This window comes from Choloepus didactylus, chromosome 17, assembly GCF_015220235.1.
Source record: "Choloepus didactylus isolate mChoDid1 chromosome 17, mChoDid1.pri, whole genome shotgun sequence".
NCBI classification, from domain to species: Eukaryota; Metazoa; Chordata; class Mammalia; order Pilosa; family Megalonychidae; genus Choloepus; species Choloepus didactylus.
This window is the reverse complement of record NC_051323.1, coordinates 74792306-74811273: the sequence shown is the minus strand read 5'-3', so window position 1 is coordinate 74811273 and position 18968 is coordinate 74792306. Positions and strand designations below refer to the sequence as shown.

Below are 18968 nucleotides of genomic sequence, written 5' to 3'. Positions count from 1 at the left end.
TTTTCAGAAATGATTCAGGTTGGCAGAGCTCCCCTTTCTGAGACAAGGTATTAAGAACAAGTCGCATATCCACTGATTTTGTGTCATTTATTCACTGGATTGGTAGACAGCTTTAGCAACTTATAGAGCAACGTATCTCAATGCTGTGTTGCTGGTTTTAACATGTCTTTGTTTATTTTACTTTAGATGAAATTCTCCGGCAAGGGTTCTCCAAAGTTCCATATAATCCTATATTTGATGAAACAGCAAGAACAGCAGCCAATTCAAGTAAAAAGAACATCGTGAAAGAAGGCAAGTATATCTTTTTTAAACTTATAAGGGCTCATATTTCTAAAGGCCTATTGCTTGCATTAAATGTATACCCCATCATTTTAGCACTCTTTTGGGGCAATGGCAAATTTGAGATGTAAAAGAAAGAATTGTCAAAGTCCTCCATATAACCTTCCATCATCTATGGAAGTTTATGGTCTTAAGTGTAAATATCCCCATGTTTGGCATGATCCCTGAAGTGTATGTGTCAGTATGTTCTCACACTGTGAAGGGTATTCAGAGGACACTCTGCCCTTGCAAGTGGGGTTCACCGTTCTAGTCACAGAAGCCCTGAGCAGTGTAATAACTTTCCACTCAACACATTTCACTTCAACATGCATGATTTGGTTTGATTCTTAAATCAACCCTTTTAGAGAGTCACAGCAGTTGTCAATTCTCCATTTCACAGATGATAAGACTAGGGGCAAAAAAAAATGACTTGTTGTAGGATGCACACCTAAAAATGGACAAAAACAAAAAACATACTCTTCTCCAAAGCAGCTTCATAGAATTTTGTAAAAGTCAGATATTTGATCATGCATAATAAGGACAGAATTGCTCATCTGGAATCTGTCAGCAGTGCCTGAAATTCCCTCAGCATCAGGGAGTTCAGCATTACATTGCTATGTTGCATACAGATGTGAATTCAGTTCCGGAAGTTAGTTTCCCATACCATCTCCCGGCTCCACACTTTGCAATCAGCATCTCTCTGCATTGACATTTGGATTTACTAACACACATTTCCAAGTACAGCTGGAATACTGTATTAGCATTCCATGTTAAAATTTTAGAATGAAGGATGGACTCAAGGGGCTTCTGTGATGAATTAAAACTTGCTCTCTCAATTTGTTTTTCATGTGTTACATCAAAGAAGCCAGGAAGAGTGACGAACATTCTCCTAAATCAGAATTTAATCTCCGCAGTTTGGACACAGCTCCCATTAATGGTAAAAGCGGAAGGGCAAAATTGGGGTTAAGGGTCCATAAGTAACACCCCTTCTTCATCTTTCTTGAGTTTAGAACCAAGTGTGGATCTGATCTAAGGGTCCCGTGGATGTGGTTTCTTTAAATTATCTTCTAGATAAATACTTGGCTGGAACATGTGGGTGTTTCACCCCACATTAAGAACAAGTGTGTCCCGATCACTGGCAGGGTTTAGGAAACCAGTGACCTCCTCAAACCCCCACCCTGTCTGTGCCGTAAAATATACAGCCTAGGGCTGCTGATCAGAATGTTTGCTCTCTGTAGGCAGACAGATAGATGCCAAGAGAAAAAAGAAAACAGAAAAAAAAGGAGCCAGTACATGTCCAATTCCTTTCCCAAACCTATGAGCCACGTCCCCTTTTTCTCTCCGGGCTGGAGGTGGCTAGTGAGTGGCTGAGTTCATTCCCGAAGGGTGAACCCAGAGGAGTTCTGTCCATCCACAAGGGGCGTGAGTTGGTTGCATTAGCCAGTGTGAGCCGAGGCGCATCCTGCCAGTCACGGTGGAGGCAGATGGGCCCTGGAGATCAGATGAGTAACTAGAATCCCAGGAGGCATTTTCAAAAAGATTTTTGAAAGAAAAAATGAGTCAAATATGTCTCTGCCCAACTTGGCAAATGCATGGCCTTTCCTGGAGGCAGGAATATGAACCAGGCCTGTGGTTGCCAAGCCTGACTGCATCAGTGAGGGGCGGGCTGGGGAATGGGAAGAGCTTATTAAAAATCCTTGCTCCTGGGCTCTCTAGAAGTGGAGCCCAGGCATCTGCACATTTTTATATATTCCCCAAGCGGGATACCAGACCCTTTGAAGCCATTGATTTAGATGATTTTCCAAGACTAAATGACTGCAGAACTCTCTTTGAACAGAATACTTCTAATATTCCTGTGTTTGTCCTACACATTTCCTTCTGAAAATTGTATGATAACCATAAATTAAAAATGTTGAACATCTCTTTGATACCTGGGTGTACTTTGGGAGAGCTGAAGTGATGATTTTATACTAAGGACCACGTGAGGGCTAGAGTGGCCTCATCAACAATCAGTTTGCATCTTTCCATTTGCCTATGAAATAAATGGCTGCCCAGTTGTCCCAACACCATTTATTTCAAAGTTCACTTTTGCTCCGGTGATGTGAAATGCCCCCTTTATCACATACTAAATTCCCACATGTACTGAGTCTGTTCCTGGGTTTTCAGTTCTAACCCACTGGTCCATTTGTCCCCATATACAGATTATCCACCAGAACCACATAGTTTTAATTGCAGAGGCTTAAATAGTAAGTCTTAATATCTTGTAGGACCAGTCCTCTTTTTGTAATTTTTGTTTTTTAGTGTTCTCCTGTCTGATTTTGCATGTTTGTCTTTCCGTATTAATTTGCCTAACTTCACTGAAAGTTTGTTGGTATTTTTACTGATATTGCAATAAATTTATAAGTTCACTTTGGGAGAACTGATGTTGTCATCCTATTCTAGAAATGGGGATGTCTTCCCATTTCTTCAAGTTTATTTTTGGATCTTTTAGTGTGTGTTAAAATTTTCCTCGTTATCTTGTTAAGTTTATTCCTAAATATTTACTCTCTTGTGTTGTTATTGTAAACTGGGGACTCCCTATCATTATATCCTCTACCTAGTTAGTGTTTTGGTATAGCAAGGCAACTGGTTTCTGTTTTATATCCTACTACCTTATTAAATTCTAGGTATATTATTATAACATCTGCAAACAGAAATAGATTTACGTCTTTACCAATTATCAGCTGATTATTTATCATGCCTAATTGCCCTGTTCCTGCTCTTAGAGAAAATCCTTCTAGTGTTTCCTGTTTGAGACACTGGTTATACGACTAAGATAACTAAGATATCTGAGTGTGCATGTATACATGCATATGTGTGTGCATGTATATGTTTATAAAAACACATACAAATACATGCATACACATGTATATATATTCATATCAAGAATGTATTTGTTAATTTCCATTTGCTTGAGTACTTAATCAGGGATAGGCATTGAATTTTATCAAAGAATGTTTTCAGCGTCTGTGAAATGTCACATTATTTTCCCTTAGATCTATTGATAATGCATGTGATATTAATGGATTTTCTAATATTGAACCAATCTTGCATTCCTGGAATAGATCCCATTTGGTCATGGTGAGGTTTGGGTGGGCCCAGTCACTGCCCAGGAGTCTTGGGCCTGGGCGCAGCGTCTGCCCTGTGTCACCACCTCTGTGCTATCACCCAGGCTGGAAGGGGCGTGGGGAGCAGCTTTTAGATATTGATGCATGTGACAGATGTTCCTCCGTTGGTCCCCTCGTGCCGGTCCCTGTGAATGTTAGGTGTGGGCTGCCTGGGAGTGCACATTATAAAATGTTCAGGACTCTTCAGCCCCTGACTAATGAAACACAACTGTTAACTGTTCAGGTATAATTATTTGAGGGGATAGAAGCTTACTACCTAGCTTGATCTTTCAATTTGGAAAGCTGTTTCTTCAGTTGATTACTTTCAAATAAGGATTTTTTATTTTTCCTTCAAGAGGAACTAGAACAGATTTTTTTTTAACATTGGAATTAATTTATAATGTCCCTCTTTTCTTGAAAACATTTTCTAATCGGAGCTTCATTGTATTGTATTTAGCGTTGTCTTGTATTTCGAGTTGTCCATTTCCCCCTTTATATTTACTGGTAGTCATTCTAGTAAATATGTTGAAATGACCATAAGACAAATCATAACACTGATGAATTAACTAGATGTCAGAAAGGTGTCACTTCTCTCTGTCCACAATTCTTGCAGAAAGCCACAGTTAGCAGATTAAAATCCTTATGTTCATACAGACGCAAGTAGAATGTTTCTTTTGCTCAACTATCTTTTTTTGAATTATATTCTTATGGAGGTTTTAAAATATGTCCACAAATTATTTGGTGCCTCTCCCTTTCAGAAATGGGGCTTAATGCCCCTCCCCTGGATTGTGGGCCTGACTTAGCAACTTGCTTCTAATGAATAGAATTTGGCAGAAGTGACGGTGGACGCTTCACAGATCAAGTCATAAAAGACATCGTGGCTCTGCCTTGCTCTCTCTCGGGTCCACTCACATGGGGAAGGTAGGCTGTCATGAGGAACCGAGCCTCCCTGAGAACAGCCAGCGAGGAGGTGAGGCCTTCTGCCAGCAGCCCCGTGTGTGAGCCAGCCTGGAAGTGGGTGCTGCAGTGCCCAGTAGCCTCCAGTGATTGTAGTCTTGGCTGAAAAGGCCAGGTTTAGCCTGCTGGTTCTGGCTCAGCATCTCTCACGAGGTTGCAATCAAGATTCTCCGAGATTAATTCTCTTACTCAAGACCTACTTCTCATCTACCCAAGGAAAGGCACTGCACCCAGAGCTAGAGCTAAACTAGGCGTTCTTGTACCCCAAGAGTTCACAGCCAATGAGGGAGTCAGTCTAGCCAACAAGTAATTATAGATTTAAATATGCTAAAATTTGAGAAGTTTTAAGTGCTTCAGCCTGTATTTGTATGGAACTTTGGGATAATAAAAAAGAGGCAGGGTTTTTGATAAGGTTTTTTGAGTAGGGAGAGTGGAAGAAAGGAAAGGATTGAGAAGACCCTACAGACAGTGGTGACGATCACACACAGGAGAAGGAGCCAGGCCGGCCCATCCTCCCAAGCCGGGAGCCAGGTCCCAGACCACACCGTTTGTACCTCCCCCTTAGCGGCAGCGACGGTTCCACCAAAAAGTAATGCTTAAAATGTTGGATGGGAAGAGAAGTGGGGAAATTACTCTTTTGAGAAGTGAAGTATATTATAAAAGGTGTGCCCAGGTCTTCGAACAGCAAATTGAGCTAAAAGTGGTCTTGGATCAACTGAAGGGAATCTAGGCCTCATCCTGGGACACTTAACAGTTAGGTACTGCCAGTACGTATAACTGAACGCTCATTTCCATTGCTGAGTTCTCCTAAGTGTGTATTAAAAACACAGGAGGATTGTGGAAAGATGGCAGAGTAGGGAGCTCCAGGACTCAGTCCTTCTACCAGAAAAATGATTAAACAGCAGGAACTGTCTGAAACTATTTTGAACTATGGAGGCCAGAACACTGTACAGCATCCAGAGAAGAGTGGGAGGAAGAGGCTGGTAAGTTACTTTAAAGAACTGGAAACTGCTCTCTCTGCACAGTGGCTATCGGTGCCCACCACCCACTCCCACAACAGGCCCTTGTAGGGTCCAGCCCCTGGCTAACTCTCTGGTCACAGAAAGGGATGTAAAACTCCTCTTTCCCAAGATTGGAGTAAGCTCAGCTAATTGTTCAAGGCTTTTGATTGCCAGTTTCAGATTGCTGGGTCCCAGCTCTGAGGGGAGCCATTGTTCCAATCTACCCCAGAGAAAGGCACAGCAGAGAAGACTTAAAAATGCTGTGCATCCTCTGGGGCGTGAGGACAGTTAGTTGAAGGGCTGCATTTGCTGAGCAGGTCAAGAAAGCTCAAGTTTGGGGAGACTTGGAGGAAGCTCCTGGAACCCTTCCTGATCCCCCTCCCCAGGGCAGCTTGGAGCCAGTCTGTGCCCCCTGTGTGGGCCCTGATTTGGCTGGGAACAAGTGACTTGGGACACTCCTCTCTGGTGTGGCCCACCTTCTAGAATTTTTCCTCCAGGGAAAAGTAACTAGAGACAATAAAAGGAATGTAAGAACTATAGAGTCAGAAAGGCTGGGGCAAAGGCTTGTCTGCTTTAAACACCTGGAAGAGGGAGGTCTGTTTCCTGGGAAGCAGAGGGGACAACCAAACTCCTGTCAACAGGGGACTCCAAAACTGCTACAAGCAAAAGCCCAGGACAAGACACAGGCCCAGAAAGACAGGGAAAACCCTGCACACTGCACTCGCCTGGGGCAGACTTTCCTGATAGGAGGGCTGAAGCTCAAAAAAAAAAAAAATCTCTGTCTCATCACCAGCTGGTTACAAAATCAAGAAGCACACATCTTAGGGAATAAGGCCCTGAGTTAACATTTTAAAATATTAAAAGGTACAGTGTTCAACAAAAGAATATGAGTCAAACAAAGAAACAGGAAATGATGGCCCATCCAAAGGAAGAGGAAAAAATCCAGAAAATACCAACAAAGATGACCAGAATGTGGATATACCGAACAAAGACTTTAAAAAATGATCTTAAAAATGCTCAAGGAGATGAAGGAAAATACAGTGAAAGAAGTAAACCATATCAGGAAAATAATGAATGAGCAATATGAGAATATTAGTAAAGAGATAGAAATTTTGAAAAGGAACAAAGCAGAACTTTTGGGATTGAAGACCACAATAACTGAAATGAAAAATTCCCAGGAGGGTTTCAAAAGCAGATTGGAGCTGGCAGAAGATAAGAATCAGTGAACTTGAAGATAAGACTATTGAAATGAGTCAGGCTGAGGAGCAAAAAGAAAAAAGAAATATAAAAAGCAAAAATAGACTAAGACACCTCTGGGACACCATCAAGTATACCAATATATGTGTTATAGGGATCCCAGAGGAGAGGCAAGAAAGAAAGGGCCAGAAGGAAGAGTTAAAGAAATAACGACAGAGAACTTCCCAAACTTAGCAAAAACATGAATATGTACATCTGAGAAGCCCAGCAAACATCAAACAGGATAAACATGAAGAAGAAAACACCCTATCATATATTGATTACACTATCAAATACAAAGGACAAGGACAGAGTTCTGAAAGCTGCAAGAGAAAAGGAAAGTATTATATACAAGTGAGTCCAAATTTGATTGTTGATTTCTCATCAGAAACTGTGGAGACAAGAAGGTAGTGGGTTGATATACTCAAAGTGATGAAAGAAAACAACTGCCAACCAAGAATTTTATATCAGGGGGGACTTTATTTTTAAAATGAGGGAGACATTAAGGCATTCCCAGATAAACAAAAGCTGAGGGAGGTCATCACCACTAGACCTGCCCTACAAGCAGTGCTAAAGGGAGTTCTTCAGACTGAAGGGAAAGGACGTGAGACAGTGGATCAAAGTGGCATAAAAAAATAAAGACCTGCTTACTGCTTCAGTAATTATAAATGCCTGTATTATTGTATTGTATTATTTGGTATGTAACTCCACTTCTTAATTCCTACAGGTACTAAAATGCAAATGCATAAAAATTAATGATGTATCTGTGGGTTTTGGACATACAATGTACAGAGATACAAGTGGCAACAAGTACAAAAAATGGTGGGGGGATGGAGGGGTTATAGGAAAAGTGTATGTATGCTATTGGAAGTCAAGTTGGTATAAAACCAAACATGATTGTTATATATTTTAGGATGTTAAAGTTTAATCTCTTGGTAACCACAAGGAAATTAGAAGAACAATATATCCAAATAAATAATAGAAGATACTCAATATGGTACAACACAAAAAACATCAAATAAATATGAAAGTAGGCATTGACAGAAGAATTGAGGGACAAAAAAGTATAAGACTTAAAAAGGCTAAGCAACAAAATGTCAGAAGAGAGTCCTGCATCATCAGTGGTGGACTTTAAATGTAAATGGATTAAATTCTCTAGTAAAAAGGCAGAGATTGGCAGAATGGATAAAAAAGCATGACCCAACTGTATGCTGTCTGCAAGACTCTCACCTTAAATTCAAAGACACAACTAGGTTGAAAGTGAAAGATTGGGAAAAAATATACTGAACAAGTGTTAGCAAGAAGAAAGCTGGGGTAGCTATAGTAATATCAGATAAAATAGACTGTAAGTAAAAAACACGTTATGAGGGACAAAGACAGTTGTTATATGCTGATAAAGGGGTCGGTTCAAAAGAGAGGATATAACAATTAGAAATATATATGCACCTAACAGCAGAACAACTAAAATATATGAAGCAAATACTGACAATTTGAAAGGAGAAATAGGTGGCTCTACATTAATACTAGGAGACTTTAATACACCACTTTCAATGCCTAGTGAGAAGATCATAAGGAAATACAAGACTTGAATGATATTCTAAACAACTAGACTGAACAAACATATATAGAACATATCAATCCAACAAACAATGGAATAACACATTCTTCTTGAGTGCATATGGATCAACCTCCAAGATAGACCATATCTTAGGGAACAAAACAAGTTTTCAAATTAAAAAATGTTGAAATCATACGATGTAACCTTCTCCAACCACAACAGAATGGAAGCTACAAATCAATACCGGAGGGAGAAATGGAATATTCCCCAATACATAGAAATTGACACACTCTTAAACAATCAATGAGTTAAAGAGGATATCTTGAAGTAAATGAAAATGAAAATACAACATACCAAAACTTAGGGGATGCAGCACAGGCAGTGCTCAGAGGCAAATTTAAAGCTCGAAATGCTTACATTTAGAAAGAAGAAAGGTTTCAAATCAGAACTAACCTCAAAACTGGAAGCACTAGAAAAATAAGAGCAAACTAAAACCAAAGCAAGCAGAAGAAAAGTGTACTGGTTTGTATATATTGTGTCCCCCAGAAAAATCCATGTTCTTTGATGCAGTCTTGTGGGGGCAGATGCATTAGTGTTGATTAGGTTGGAACCTATTGGTTCAGTGTTTCCATGGAGATGTGACTCAATCAACTGGGGGCGAGACCTTTCATTGGATTATTTCTGTGGAGGTTTTGCCCCACCCATTCAGGGCGGGTCTTTATTGTATCACTGGAGTACTTTAAAAAGAGCCACAAAGACCCAGACGCAGAGAGGCTAAGAGTGACAATTTGGAGAACAACTGAGAGTGACATTTGGAAGATGAACTGGCAGCTAAGAGAGCACAAAATGCCCCAAGAGCAACATTTTGGAGTACACCATTTGAAACGCAACCTGGGAGCAGGTGGGAATGCCAGCCATGTGCCTTCCAAGCTAACAGAGGTTTTCCAGACACCCATTGGCCATCCTCCAGTGAAGGTTACCTTGATTGTTGATGCTTTCCCTTGGACACTTTATGGCCTTAAGACTATAACTGTGTAACCAAATAAAAACCCCCTTTATAAAAGCCAATCCATTCCTGGAATTTTGCATAACAGGCAGCATTAGCAAACTGGTTCAGAAAGAAATAACAAAGATTAGGACAGAGAATAATGAAATAGAGATAAAAACAACAGGGAGAGGTCAAGAAAACCAAAAGTTTGCTTCTTTGAAAAGATCAATAAAATTGACAAATCTTTAGCTTAGACTGACAAAGCAAAAAAGAGGATACAAATATATGAATATCAGAAATGAAATGACGGACATTACTATTGACCTCACCCAAAATAAAAATGACTGTAAGAGGATACTGTGAACACCTGTGTGCCAATAAATTTGATAACCTAAATGAAGTGAACCCAAATTCCTAGAAACACACAAACTACCTATACTGACTCAAGAAGAAACAAGCTCACAACAAACAGATTACTAGTGAAGAGATTGAATCAGTAATGATAATAAAAACCTCCCAATAAAGAAAAGCCCAGGACCAGATGGCTTCACAAGTGAATGATACCAAACACTCCAAATAGAATTACTACCAATCCTGCTCAATCTCTTCCAAAAAACTTGAAGAGTAGAATCACTTACCTAACTCATTCCATGAGATCAACATCACCCTCATACCAAAGCCAGATGAAGACACTACTGGGAAAGAAAATTATAGACCAGCATCTCTTATGAGTGTAGATGCAGAAATCCTCAGCAAAAATACTAGCAAATAGAATCCAACAGCACATTAAAATAGACACCATTATCAAGTGGGATTTATTCCTGGTATGCAAGGTTAAAATCCACATGGAGAAAAATGAATTAAATGTGATAAACCACATTAACAGAATGAGGGATAAAAACCACCATGATCATCTTGAATTGATATAGAAAAGGCATTTGACAGAACCCAGCACCCCTTCTTTATAAACACTTAGAACACTAAGAATAGATGGAAACTTCCTCAACATGATAAAGGGCACATATGAAAAGCCCATAGCTTAACATCCTACTTAACAGTGAAAGAAATGAAAGCTTTCCCTGTAAGATCAGGAATAAGACAAGGATGCCCAGTGTCACCACTGTTACTCAACCTTTCCTGGAAGTACTTTGCAAGAGAAATTAGGCCAAGAAAAAGAAATACAAAGCATCCAAATTGGAAAAGGAAGAAGTAAAACTTACCCTATTTGCAGATGACATGATCCTATATAAAGAACATCCTGAAAAACTCCACCACAAAGCTCCTTGAACTAGTAAATGAATTCAGCAATGTGGTGGGGTACAAGATCAACACCCCCAAGTCAGTAGTATTTCCATACACAAAGCAATGAACATTTGGAAGAAGAAAATCAAGAAAAAAATTCCATTTACAACAGTGACTAAAATAATCAAATATCTAGGAGTAATTTAACCAAGGACATAAAGGACCTGAACACAGAAAACTACAAAACATTGCTAAAAGAAATCAAGGAAGACTAAATAAATGGAAGGACATTCTGTGTCCATGATTAGAAGACTAAATAGTTTACTATGTTTGTCCAACCCAAAGCAATCATAGATTACATGTAACCTCCCCACCACCTACCACCAAATTCCAACAACCTTCTTTGCAAAAATAGAAAAGCCAATTCATCAAATTTATATGGGAAGGGCTGCAAATACCCAAAGCCCACCTTGAAAAAGAAGAATAAGTTAGAGGACTCACACTTCCCAATCTTATAGCTTACTACAAAGCCACAGTAGTCAAAACAGCATGGTACTAGCACAAGGACAGACATTTAGAGCAGTGGAATCAAATTCAGAGCTCGGAAATCAACCCTCACATTTACAGCCAGGTGAGTTTTGACAAGGTGGGAAAGACCACTCAATATTGTGAAAGAATAATCTCTTTCACAAATGGTGCTAGGAAAACTGGATCTTCATTTGCAAAAAATAGATGAGATCTCCTGCCTCACACCATATACAAAAATCAATTCAAAATGGATCAAAGACCTAAATATAAGATCCAGAACTATCAAACTCATAGAAAAAAACATAGGGAAGAATCTTCAGGACCTTACGTTAATCAATGATTTCTTAGACTTTACACTCAAAGCACAGGGAATAAAAGAAAAAATAAAATGGGACTTCATCAAAATTAAATACTTTTGTTTGCCTCAACAGACTTTTTCATGAAAGTAAAATGGACAACCTACACAATTGGAGGGAATGTTTTAGAACCACATATCTGATATAGGTTTAATATCCAAAATGTATTAAAGAAATCCTTCCACTTAGCAACGAAAAGACAAGCCAATTTAAAAATTGGCAAAAGACTTGAACTAGACATCTCTCCAAAGAAGATATACACATAGCCAGAAAGCACATGAAAAGATGTCCGACATCTTAACCATCAGAGAAATGCAAATCAAAACCCCAATGAGATGCCATTTTATACCTATTAGGATGGCTGCTATTAAAAAATGGAAAATTACAAGTGTTGGAGAGAATGCGGAGAAACAGGAACTCTCATTCATTGTTGGTGCCAATATAAAATGGCACAGCCACTGCTGGAAGACAATTTGGTGGTTCCTCAGAAAGTTAAGTATAGAATTACCATATGGCCTGGCAGCCCACTACTCAAACAGATATTTGTAAACTAATGTTCATAGCTGCATTATTCACAATTGCCAAAATGTGGAAGCAACCTAAGTGTCCATCAACCAATGAATGGATAAACAAAATGTGGTATATCATACAAGGGAATATTATTCAGTTGTAAAAAGGAATGAAGTCCTGATACATGCGATGACACGATGAACCTTGAAGGCATCATGCTAAGTGAAATAAGTCAGACACAAAAGGACAAATATTGTATGATCCTACTCTTTTGAAACAATTAGAAAAAGCAAATTCATTGAGGCAGAATCTAGAACATAGGTTACCAGGGAACGGGGGTTGGTGGGTAGGAAATGAGAAGTTAAGGATTAAAATGTACAGAGTTCCTGTTTAGAACCATGGAAATATTTTGGTAATGGGTGGTGGTGATGGTGGCAAAACATTGTAAACATAATTAACTGCTCTGAAAGACATACCTGAATGTGAGTAAAAGGGGCAATGTTAGATTATATATTTGTTGCTAGAGTAAAAAAAAAAAAAATCCATGGAACTGCACTACACAAACTGTGAACCCCAAGTGAAACCATGGACTGTAGTTAACAGTACAGTTACAAAAGTGTGCTTTCATCAGTTGTAACAAATGTATGACTCCAATGCAAGTTGTTAATAATAGGGTGGTATATCGTTATTCTGCATTTTATGCACGATTGTTCTGTAAACCCACAACTTCTCTAATTAAAATTTTTTAGAAAAACACAGAGAAATTATGAAGATGTTAGACTTCAACTTTCCCTTGAGTGCAAAACCAAAATTTCATGGTTCTGGGCTCACTTAAAATTTTACTAAGCCCATAATGTGGTTGACTGATGACTTGGAATGAGTCTGCATCATAGAAGACAAGAGATTTGCTTATCACTGCTTACTCTTATAATGGTTCTCTTACAGTTAACGGTTTCATAAAATTGAAAAGAAGTTTGGAAATCAAACTGTAATTACATTTCAAAACTTGATGATTATGCTTATTTTTTCCCAAAGAAAAGATGATTCCAATAAATGATCAAGATAACATCCCATCATATGTTAAAACACCATTTAGGTTCTCCAAAGAACCTTAGGTAACTGAGAATTTATGACCATATTGATGATAAATCAGTATTAGAGGGGCTCCTTATTCTGAGGTTTTTTTTTTTTTCTTGTGGTATGGAGAGAAGGAAAGTAAACATTTGTGCTCACATGACAAGTTTATCTTTTTTACAGATCTGTGAAAGAGGAAAGCAAACGCGATCCCTTAATGAACTAACTTCAGGTTATCCAGAGTTTTCTCTCTGTGGTTGTGAAACTGTGGGCACTGATTTGACAAGCGGCATTTCCAAAGTAAAATAATTATATGTCATATTAAATTCAGAGTTTTCTCTCCTTTTGAAACCAAATTGAGTAAGGAACAAATTCTTCTCTTTTCCCAGGAATAATTAGGACTTCATGAGGCTGTTATCACACACCCACAGGAGAGTCTTAAGGACATTCCGAGAGTTCCCTGCCCCATTGTGATTGACCACACTCACCCCAAAGCCGCCCCTGGAGCTTGCAGAGGCCCCTCATCTGGGGCTGGGGGTGGGAGGGAGGGGTCTCCGGCCTGCAACCTGGCTTGAACTCTTCTGGGGGCAAGGACCTCACTACTTCTCTCCCTTCCCCATTCCCTTTTTGAGAGTGCTACTTTCTAACTGCTGCATCGTTGGTCCGACATATTCCCTGCAGCTTCTAGTGTGCTCCCTGGAACTTCTCAGAACCTCCCTCGGCCTCTTCCCCGGGCTAGGCCCACATCAGGCGGTCAGCTCTGGTCTTCCAGCTTTCTCCCAACTCGCCTCACTCAGTTCCTTTGACAGGTCGTTATGCAAAGAGTCAGAGATAGTGGCAGGGTTAGGATGCAGATATTTTTGACTTTCATCCTGTCCTTTTTCTCATAAACCATTTTGCCATCCCTTTATCATTCAATGAATGTTTCAGTGTGGTTAATTTTTCTGTTTTGTCCTTGCAATTCAAGAGACATTTCTTATAGTACTTTGTGGCTTGTAAATTGGTTTCATGAACATTAGGCCATTTAACATTACAACAAGTCTGTGAGGTAGGTCTTATCTCTATAATCATATATTGTGTAAATTATATTTTATACAAGTAGAAACTGGGGCTCAGAGAGACTCACACTAGGGTCCTCTAAGAGTGACCCCAACTGGCAGCATGAGCTTCATTCAGGATTCGTGAAAAATGCATATTCTCAGGTTCCCCCAGAACCTACTGAGTCAGAACCTCTGGGGTGGGCCCTGCAGTCCACTTTCAACCAGCTTTCCAGGTGATTCTGATGCGTGCTCAACTTTGAGAACCACATACCTCAGTTTATGGGTAGATCGCACAGGAATTTGTTTTATAAAAATGTAAATAAATGCAAAACATTGATGTACAGTAATACCTTTGGACTCTTCTCCAAAGTAGCCTACCCCCTCACTGACTGTAGAAGTTATTCCATTATAAAAACAAATGAACAAGTTTTATCATCTTGTCTTTAGCAGAACCCCTTAGCGACAAAAAGAAGGTTAAAGAAGCCTATTCATCAGACAAGAAGGAGAAAGGGCGAATAGGTACTTTAAATAAAGAAGAGGAAGATCCGGGAGCAGCTAGTTCAGGTAACCGTATATAAGCCACGGATCACGTAAGATACTGAAATACAAGTAATTCTAAAATGTGTCTGTTTGCCTTTCATAGTATTTTAACTGAACAGAAGGCAGCTCATGTTTAATTAACCCAAACATACAATTCATAAAGTTATGGATTAATGTACTTCTAGGACATTGACTACTCTGTCAAAGAAAGATGTTACTTTTGTATTGTTGCTGAACAGCCGTTTCCGAGATGGCATCATCTTCGGAGGCAGGGCCGTGCCGCTGCCGGGCACCGAGGCTTTCCGACAGGCGGGAGGGACTAAAGGCCCCTCGGCGACCCACCCCTGGGTTTGCCTGGGCCTACAGCCTGGGAGGGCCCGAGTCCGGGCCTGCCATTCCCCGCTCAGACCGGCATGGTGGTGCTGAGCCCAGTGCACCCCCTTCCTGCCTCCACCTGCTCTCAAAATTGCGCCAGGTCGTCACTCCCTGCCTCGAGGACGCCCTGGAAGCAGGCCCTGAGAGAATGACCCGGGTGCCCCGGGAGGCCAGGGGCCTCTGGAGAAGGAGCTAGAAGTCCTTCCCTCAGGAAAATGGACGGTTCCTGCTCCAGGCTGCCTTGGCTCGGGAAAAGCAGCCCAGGGGTGCTCCTCTGAGGAAGTCTTTGTGCCCCGGCCGGCCGCAGGCACACGTCCAGGCGGCTGCCCACCAGGCCCCGCAGCAGTCTGCTGCCCGAGTCTCCTGCCGCCGCTGGGGCGTCCCCTAGGTGCCCTGTGCACAACCTGTGCCCTCGGTGATGCCGCCCTGAGGGGCCAGGCCTCCCTCAGGGGGTCATGGCCACTGCGTTTCCCCCAGACCAGCTCCGCTCGCCTCCAAACTCAAGACCCTCCTCGGAGGCCTCCGTTTGCCCCAGCTCACCATGCAAACCGTCTCTGTGCACACAGGGGCCAGCCCAGGTATTTTATTTAAGGTTCAAAGAAGGGTGTATCAGCCTAAATAGCCACACTGTTTTATTCCAAAGAGAAAAATTTTAGTTTTGTATCAGAGTGAAAAAGTGACAGACCCAGAAAATACTAAGAAACAACAACAAACACAATGTAACATTAAATGGGCACTTAGGCTTGAAACTACTTGTAAGAAAAATGTTTTCCAGGTTTCTCCACTCAATTCATTGTTACTGTTTGATTCTAAATCACTGGTAACTGGACTTTATAAAAAGCAATTCTGACAGCCAGTAAACCCAGAGGCCCTACGCTGGCAGTCGGGGATGCCCATGTAACGTGTGGGGCCGAGTGCAGGAGGAAAGTGCCGGGTTCCTTGTTAGAAAACCAAAAGGCTCTCCAGGACGGCGACAGCAGAGCACTGAAGCCAGCGCGGGCCCTTCTGGGTGAGGTCACAGTGTTGCAACTCAGGGAAAGCTGATCCCTGCGTCCACTCCTCCCGGGGCCCAGGGGCAAGGAAGAGCTGGGCCTGGGTCCTCAGCCGCTGCTACGACCCCTTGATGTCATCCCCAGATCTACTTAGCATCTACCTCCTGGGCCGTCATTTCAGAGAAAGAGCAAGAGCCAAACCACCTGGCTGCTGGGACCATCCTCCAACCCCATCTCCCTGATTCTTTTTTTCTCCTTTGATCACGTGACAAATGGGGTGACAGAAGCTGCAGGAGACCCCGATGTCAGCTAGGAAGCCCAAGCCCAGGCTTGGTGGCATTCCAAAGCCAGCCTTGAGATTCCTGCAGCTCCCCAGAGAGCCAGGAGATCTCGCTGTCATCTCTGGCATTGTTTGCCTCATGTCAATACAGGCATGAAATTCCCCCAGACCTACACATGAGTAGAACTTCCTGATGCTGGAGGAGGGCAGGGAGGAGGGGAAGGCGGCAGAGAAGAGCTTACTTCACTGCCTCAGGAGAAGCTTCGAACCGAATGTTCTTAAAAGCCGGTCCAGTGAGAGCTTCTCTCTCCTATGCTGCCTGGCTCCTCGCTCCCCAGCTCTCCTCTCTTGGCATCCTCACCTCCTACAGGCTTTTGTTACTTTGTTGCTTGCCAGCCCACACCCTCAGCATCTTACTTCCAGCCCACCACCAAAGAACTTACAAGTGTGTTTTCCTAAAGCAAGGCATCTCCTTCCCCACACGGTGTCAGGAGTCAGGGGTAGAGATGCTGGGTCTCCCTGCAGGGTTTTCTCAAGAAGGGCTGGGCAGGGCCACCTCTCCACACCTCCTTTGCTGTGTCCCCTGTTTAGAGGAGCAAAAGGAGACATTGCCGTGTGCACAGACGCTTCATTTCCTCCAGAGGAACATCGTCATCGCGTCTGCCTCGGTGGCTGGCGTCCTCGTGGTCATGGTGGCGCTGCTGTTTCTGTTGGCCAACTGTGGCAGGTGCAAGTGGGCACGGTGAGTGGCTCCCAGCACGCCTTCCTTCTAAGGACTCATGGGCGCTTTTGCCAACTTGGCACCTAAAGCTTCTAGCTGCTCCTGGGTTGGGAGGACGTCGAGGGCCTCAACACTGGCTGGTGCCACGGCATTACCTGGCATGCCTTGTGAAGAGCAGGTGCCCCAGGCTCCGGGTTCTGAGGCTTCGGAGATGCCGATCCACAGCCGGGTCTTGGAGTCCTGGGCTTAGGCCTTGCTCACCTCTGAAGGCCACTGCAGATCAGGCCAGACCTGTTCGCATAGGGAGGCACTTAGAAAAGATGGGCTCCAAAAGGTGGTACAGCCTCTGGCTGAAAGATTGGAAAATAGGCAGATCAATGTAGAAAAGAAAAGTACAGCTCAAACAGTGGGGAAGGATGAGGTCACAGGGGAGATGAGAGGACGGTGAGACTCATCTCGTTCATGCTGGTCCAGCGACGCTGGTTGTTAGGATGCTGCAAGACATCTCTACTAGTTGGTAAACCTGCCACTGCCCAGTGCATGGCCACCACAGGCTCTCCCCGACTCCCCGAGCCCTGCAAATGAAGGGTAGTGCCTGGCACAGCGGTGGCCCTCCAGGGCTCTGCCCCAACAGTCCCTGTTTGGTCCATACTTGAATGTACCAGTTGTTAAGTCTTTTGGTTATTGCCCCGGGGTGAGAGAGCTCTAGCACAGATGCATCAGTCATGAGCAGATGCTTGAAAGAAAATAGTTTACAAGATTAAATGCATGCAATAATTGCACCTGATCTCATCTCTTGGGACACACATTCCTGATCACAGAAGGAAGAGAAGTGCCCTACTCCATGAGGGATGCTCAATTTGTCCACCGAGAAAGGGACAGGGAGGTGCATGACGAGGGGTGATGTGTCCGCCCTCCCCCCCCCAAACACTCTCTGACTGAGGCTGCAGTATTTAAATTTCCCAGTAAGATTTCCCTAAAGATGTCCTTTAAAATGCAAAGGCTCCTGGGATTGGTATTCCATTCGGGCCAGTCGCCACCATCTCCTGTCCAGTTTCATCCTCTGAGACAGAAATGGGTCCCCTGAAGGGAAGGGGGTCCTTCCCCTGTGATAGAATCAGAGACAGAGGTTTAAGGAGCTCCTGGGAATCAGCCTGCCCCACCCCACAGTTCCGACCAGGGCTCATCCATCGGATCCACTGTTTTCCTTCCATGCCACTTGGAGGGACCAAAGGAAGTTGTCGAGACTGTGGCTCTACCCCACAGAAATGAGTGGAGAATGTGAATGGCCAGAGTTAATTATGAGGCAGTGGTGGGAAAGGAAGGTCCCGGAGGCTCTGCGCTGCTCAGAGGCAAAACTCATTTCACATGCAACAAACCCTCCCAAAGGGAAGCAGAATTCTCACCCCACACTAACATCAACATCCATCACTGCCCAACAAGTAGACAGGAGGGATTGCTGTATGTTTGGTTGTGCAATATGGCTTTTATTGTGTTTTGTTTTAGAGCGCCTCCAGCAGACATGACATATAATATTTTTGTAATGAATGGAAAGACTTGGTGGCAAAAGTTTCAAGAACATGCAAAGCCCAGAAAAAGTGCGGAAAAGCAGGAACAATTGAGTTGTGATTCCTATATCTAATCCAGGTCATGGGACCACTCAAATCAAGACGTCAGACTGTGATGTGAGGATATCCTGAATCCAGACACCATGAGGACACAACTGGGTTTCTGCCTGTGGGGTGTATCCTACAAAAATGTTTACCTTCTTGTCCCAGTCGTGATGGACCACGGAAAGTGTTTCACCACGGGACGCTTATGGCTACATGGCTCTTACGCCTGTGCAGGAGACCCAGTACATTTCCCCAAAGACAAACCCGAGGAACAAGAGATTTATTTATGTATTAAAGCACTGATTCATTGATTCAGTCATTCATTCTACAGAAATTAATGAACACCTAGTATGTAGACAATCTCATACTACAATGAGGGAACCAACGATGAATCAGACATGGATAACCCGAGTCAGCTCACAGTCTAGGGGTGGGATGAGAACACAACGGTGACTAAAGATCTTTTACATGAGGTGAGGGTACATGAAGTATT

The 18968-nt window shown here is 42.5% G+C and overlaps 1 protein-coding gene across 1 annotated transcript; it reads left to right on the top strand.

Moving 5' to 3' along the window:
- The first annotated feature begins 1164 nt into the window (after positions 1-1164).
- LOC119512147 (uncharacterized protein C2orf92-like) lies at positions 1165-18746 on the top strand. Its single transcript, XM_037806638.1, has 4 exons — positions 1165-1255; positions 14402-14518; positions 16733-16883; positions 18369-18746. Exons 1-4 carry the CDS (start codon positions 1165-1167, stop codon positions 18502-18504), a joined length of 495 nt encoding a protein of 164 aa, XP_037662566.1. The 3' UTR covers positions 18505-18746.
- Positions 18747-18968: the final 222 nt, after the last annotated feature.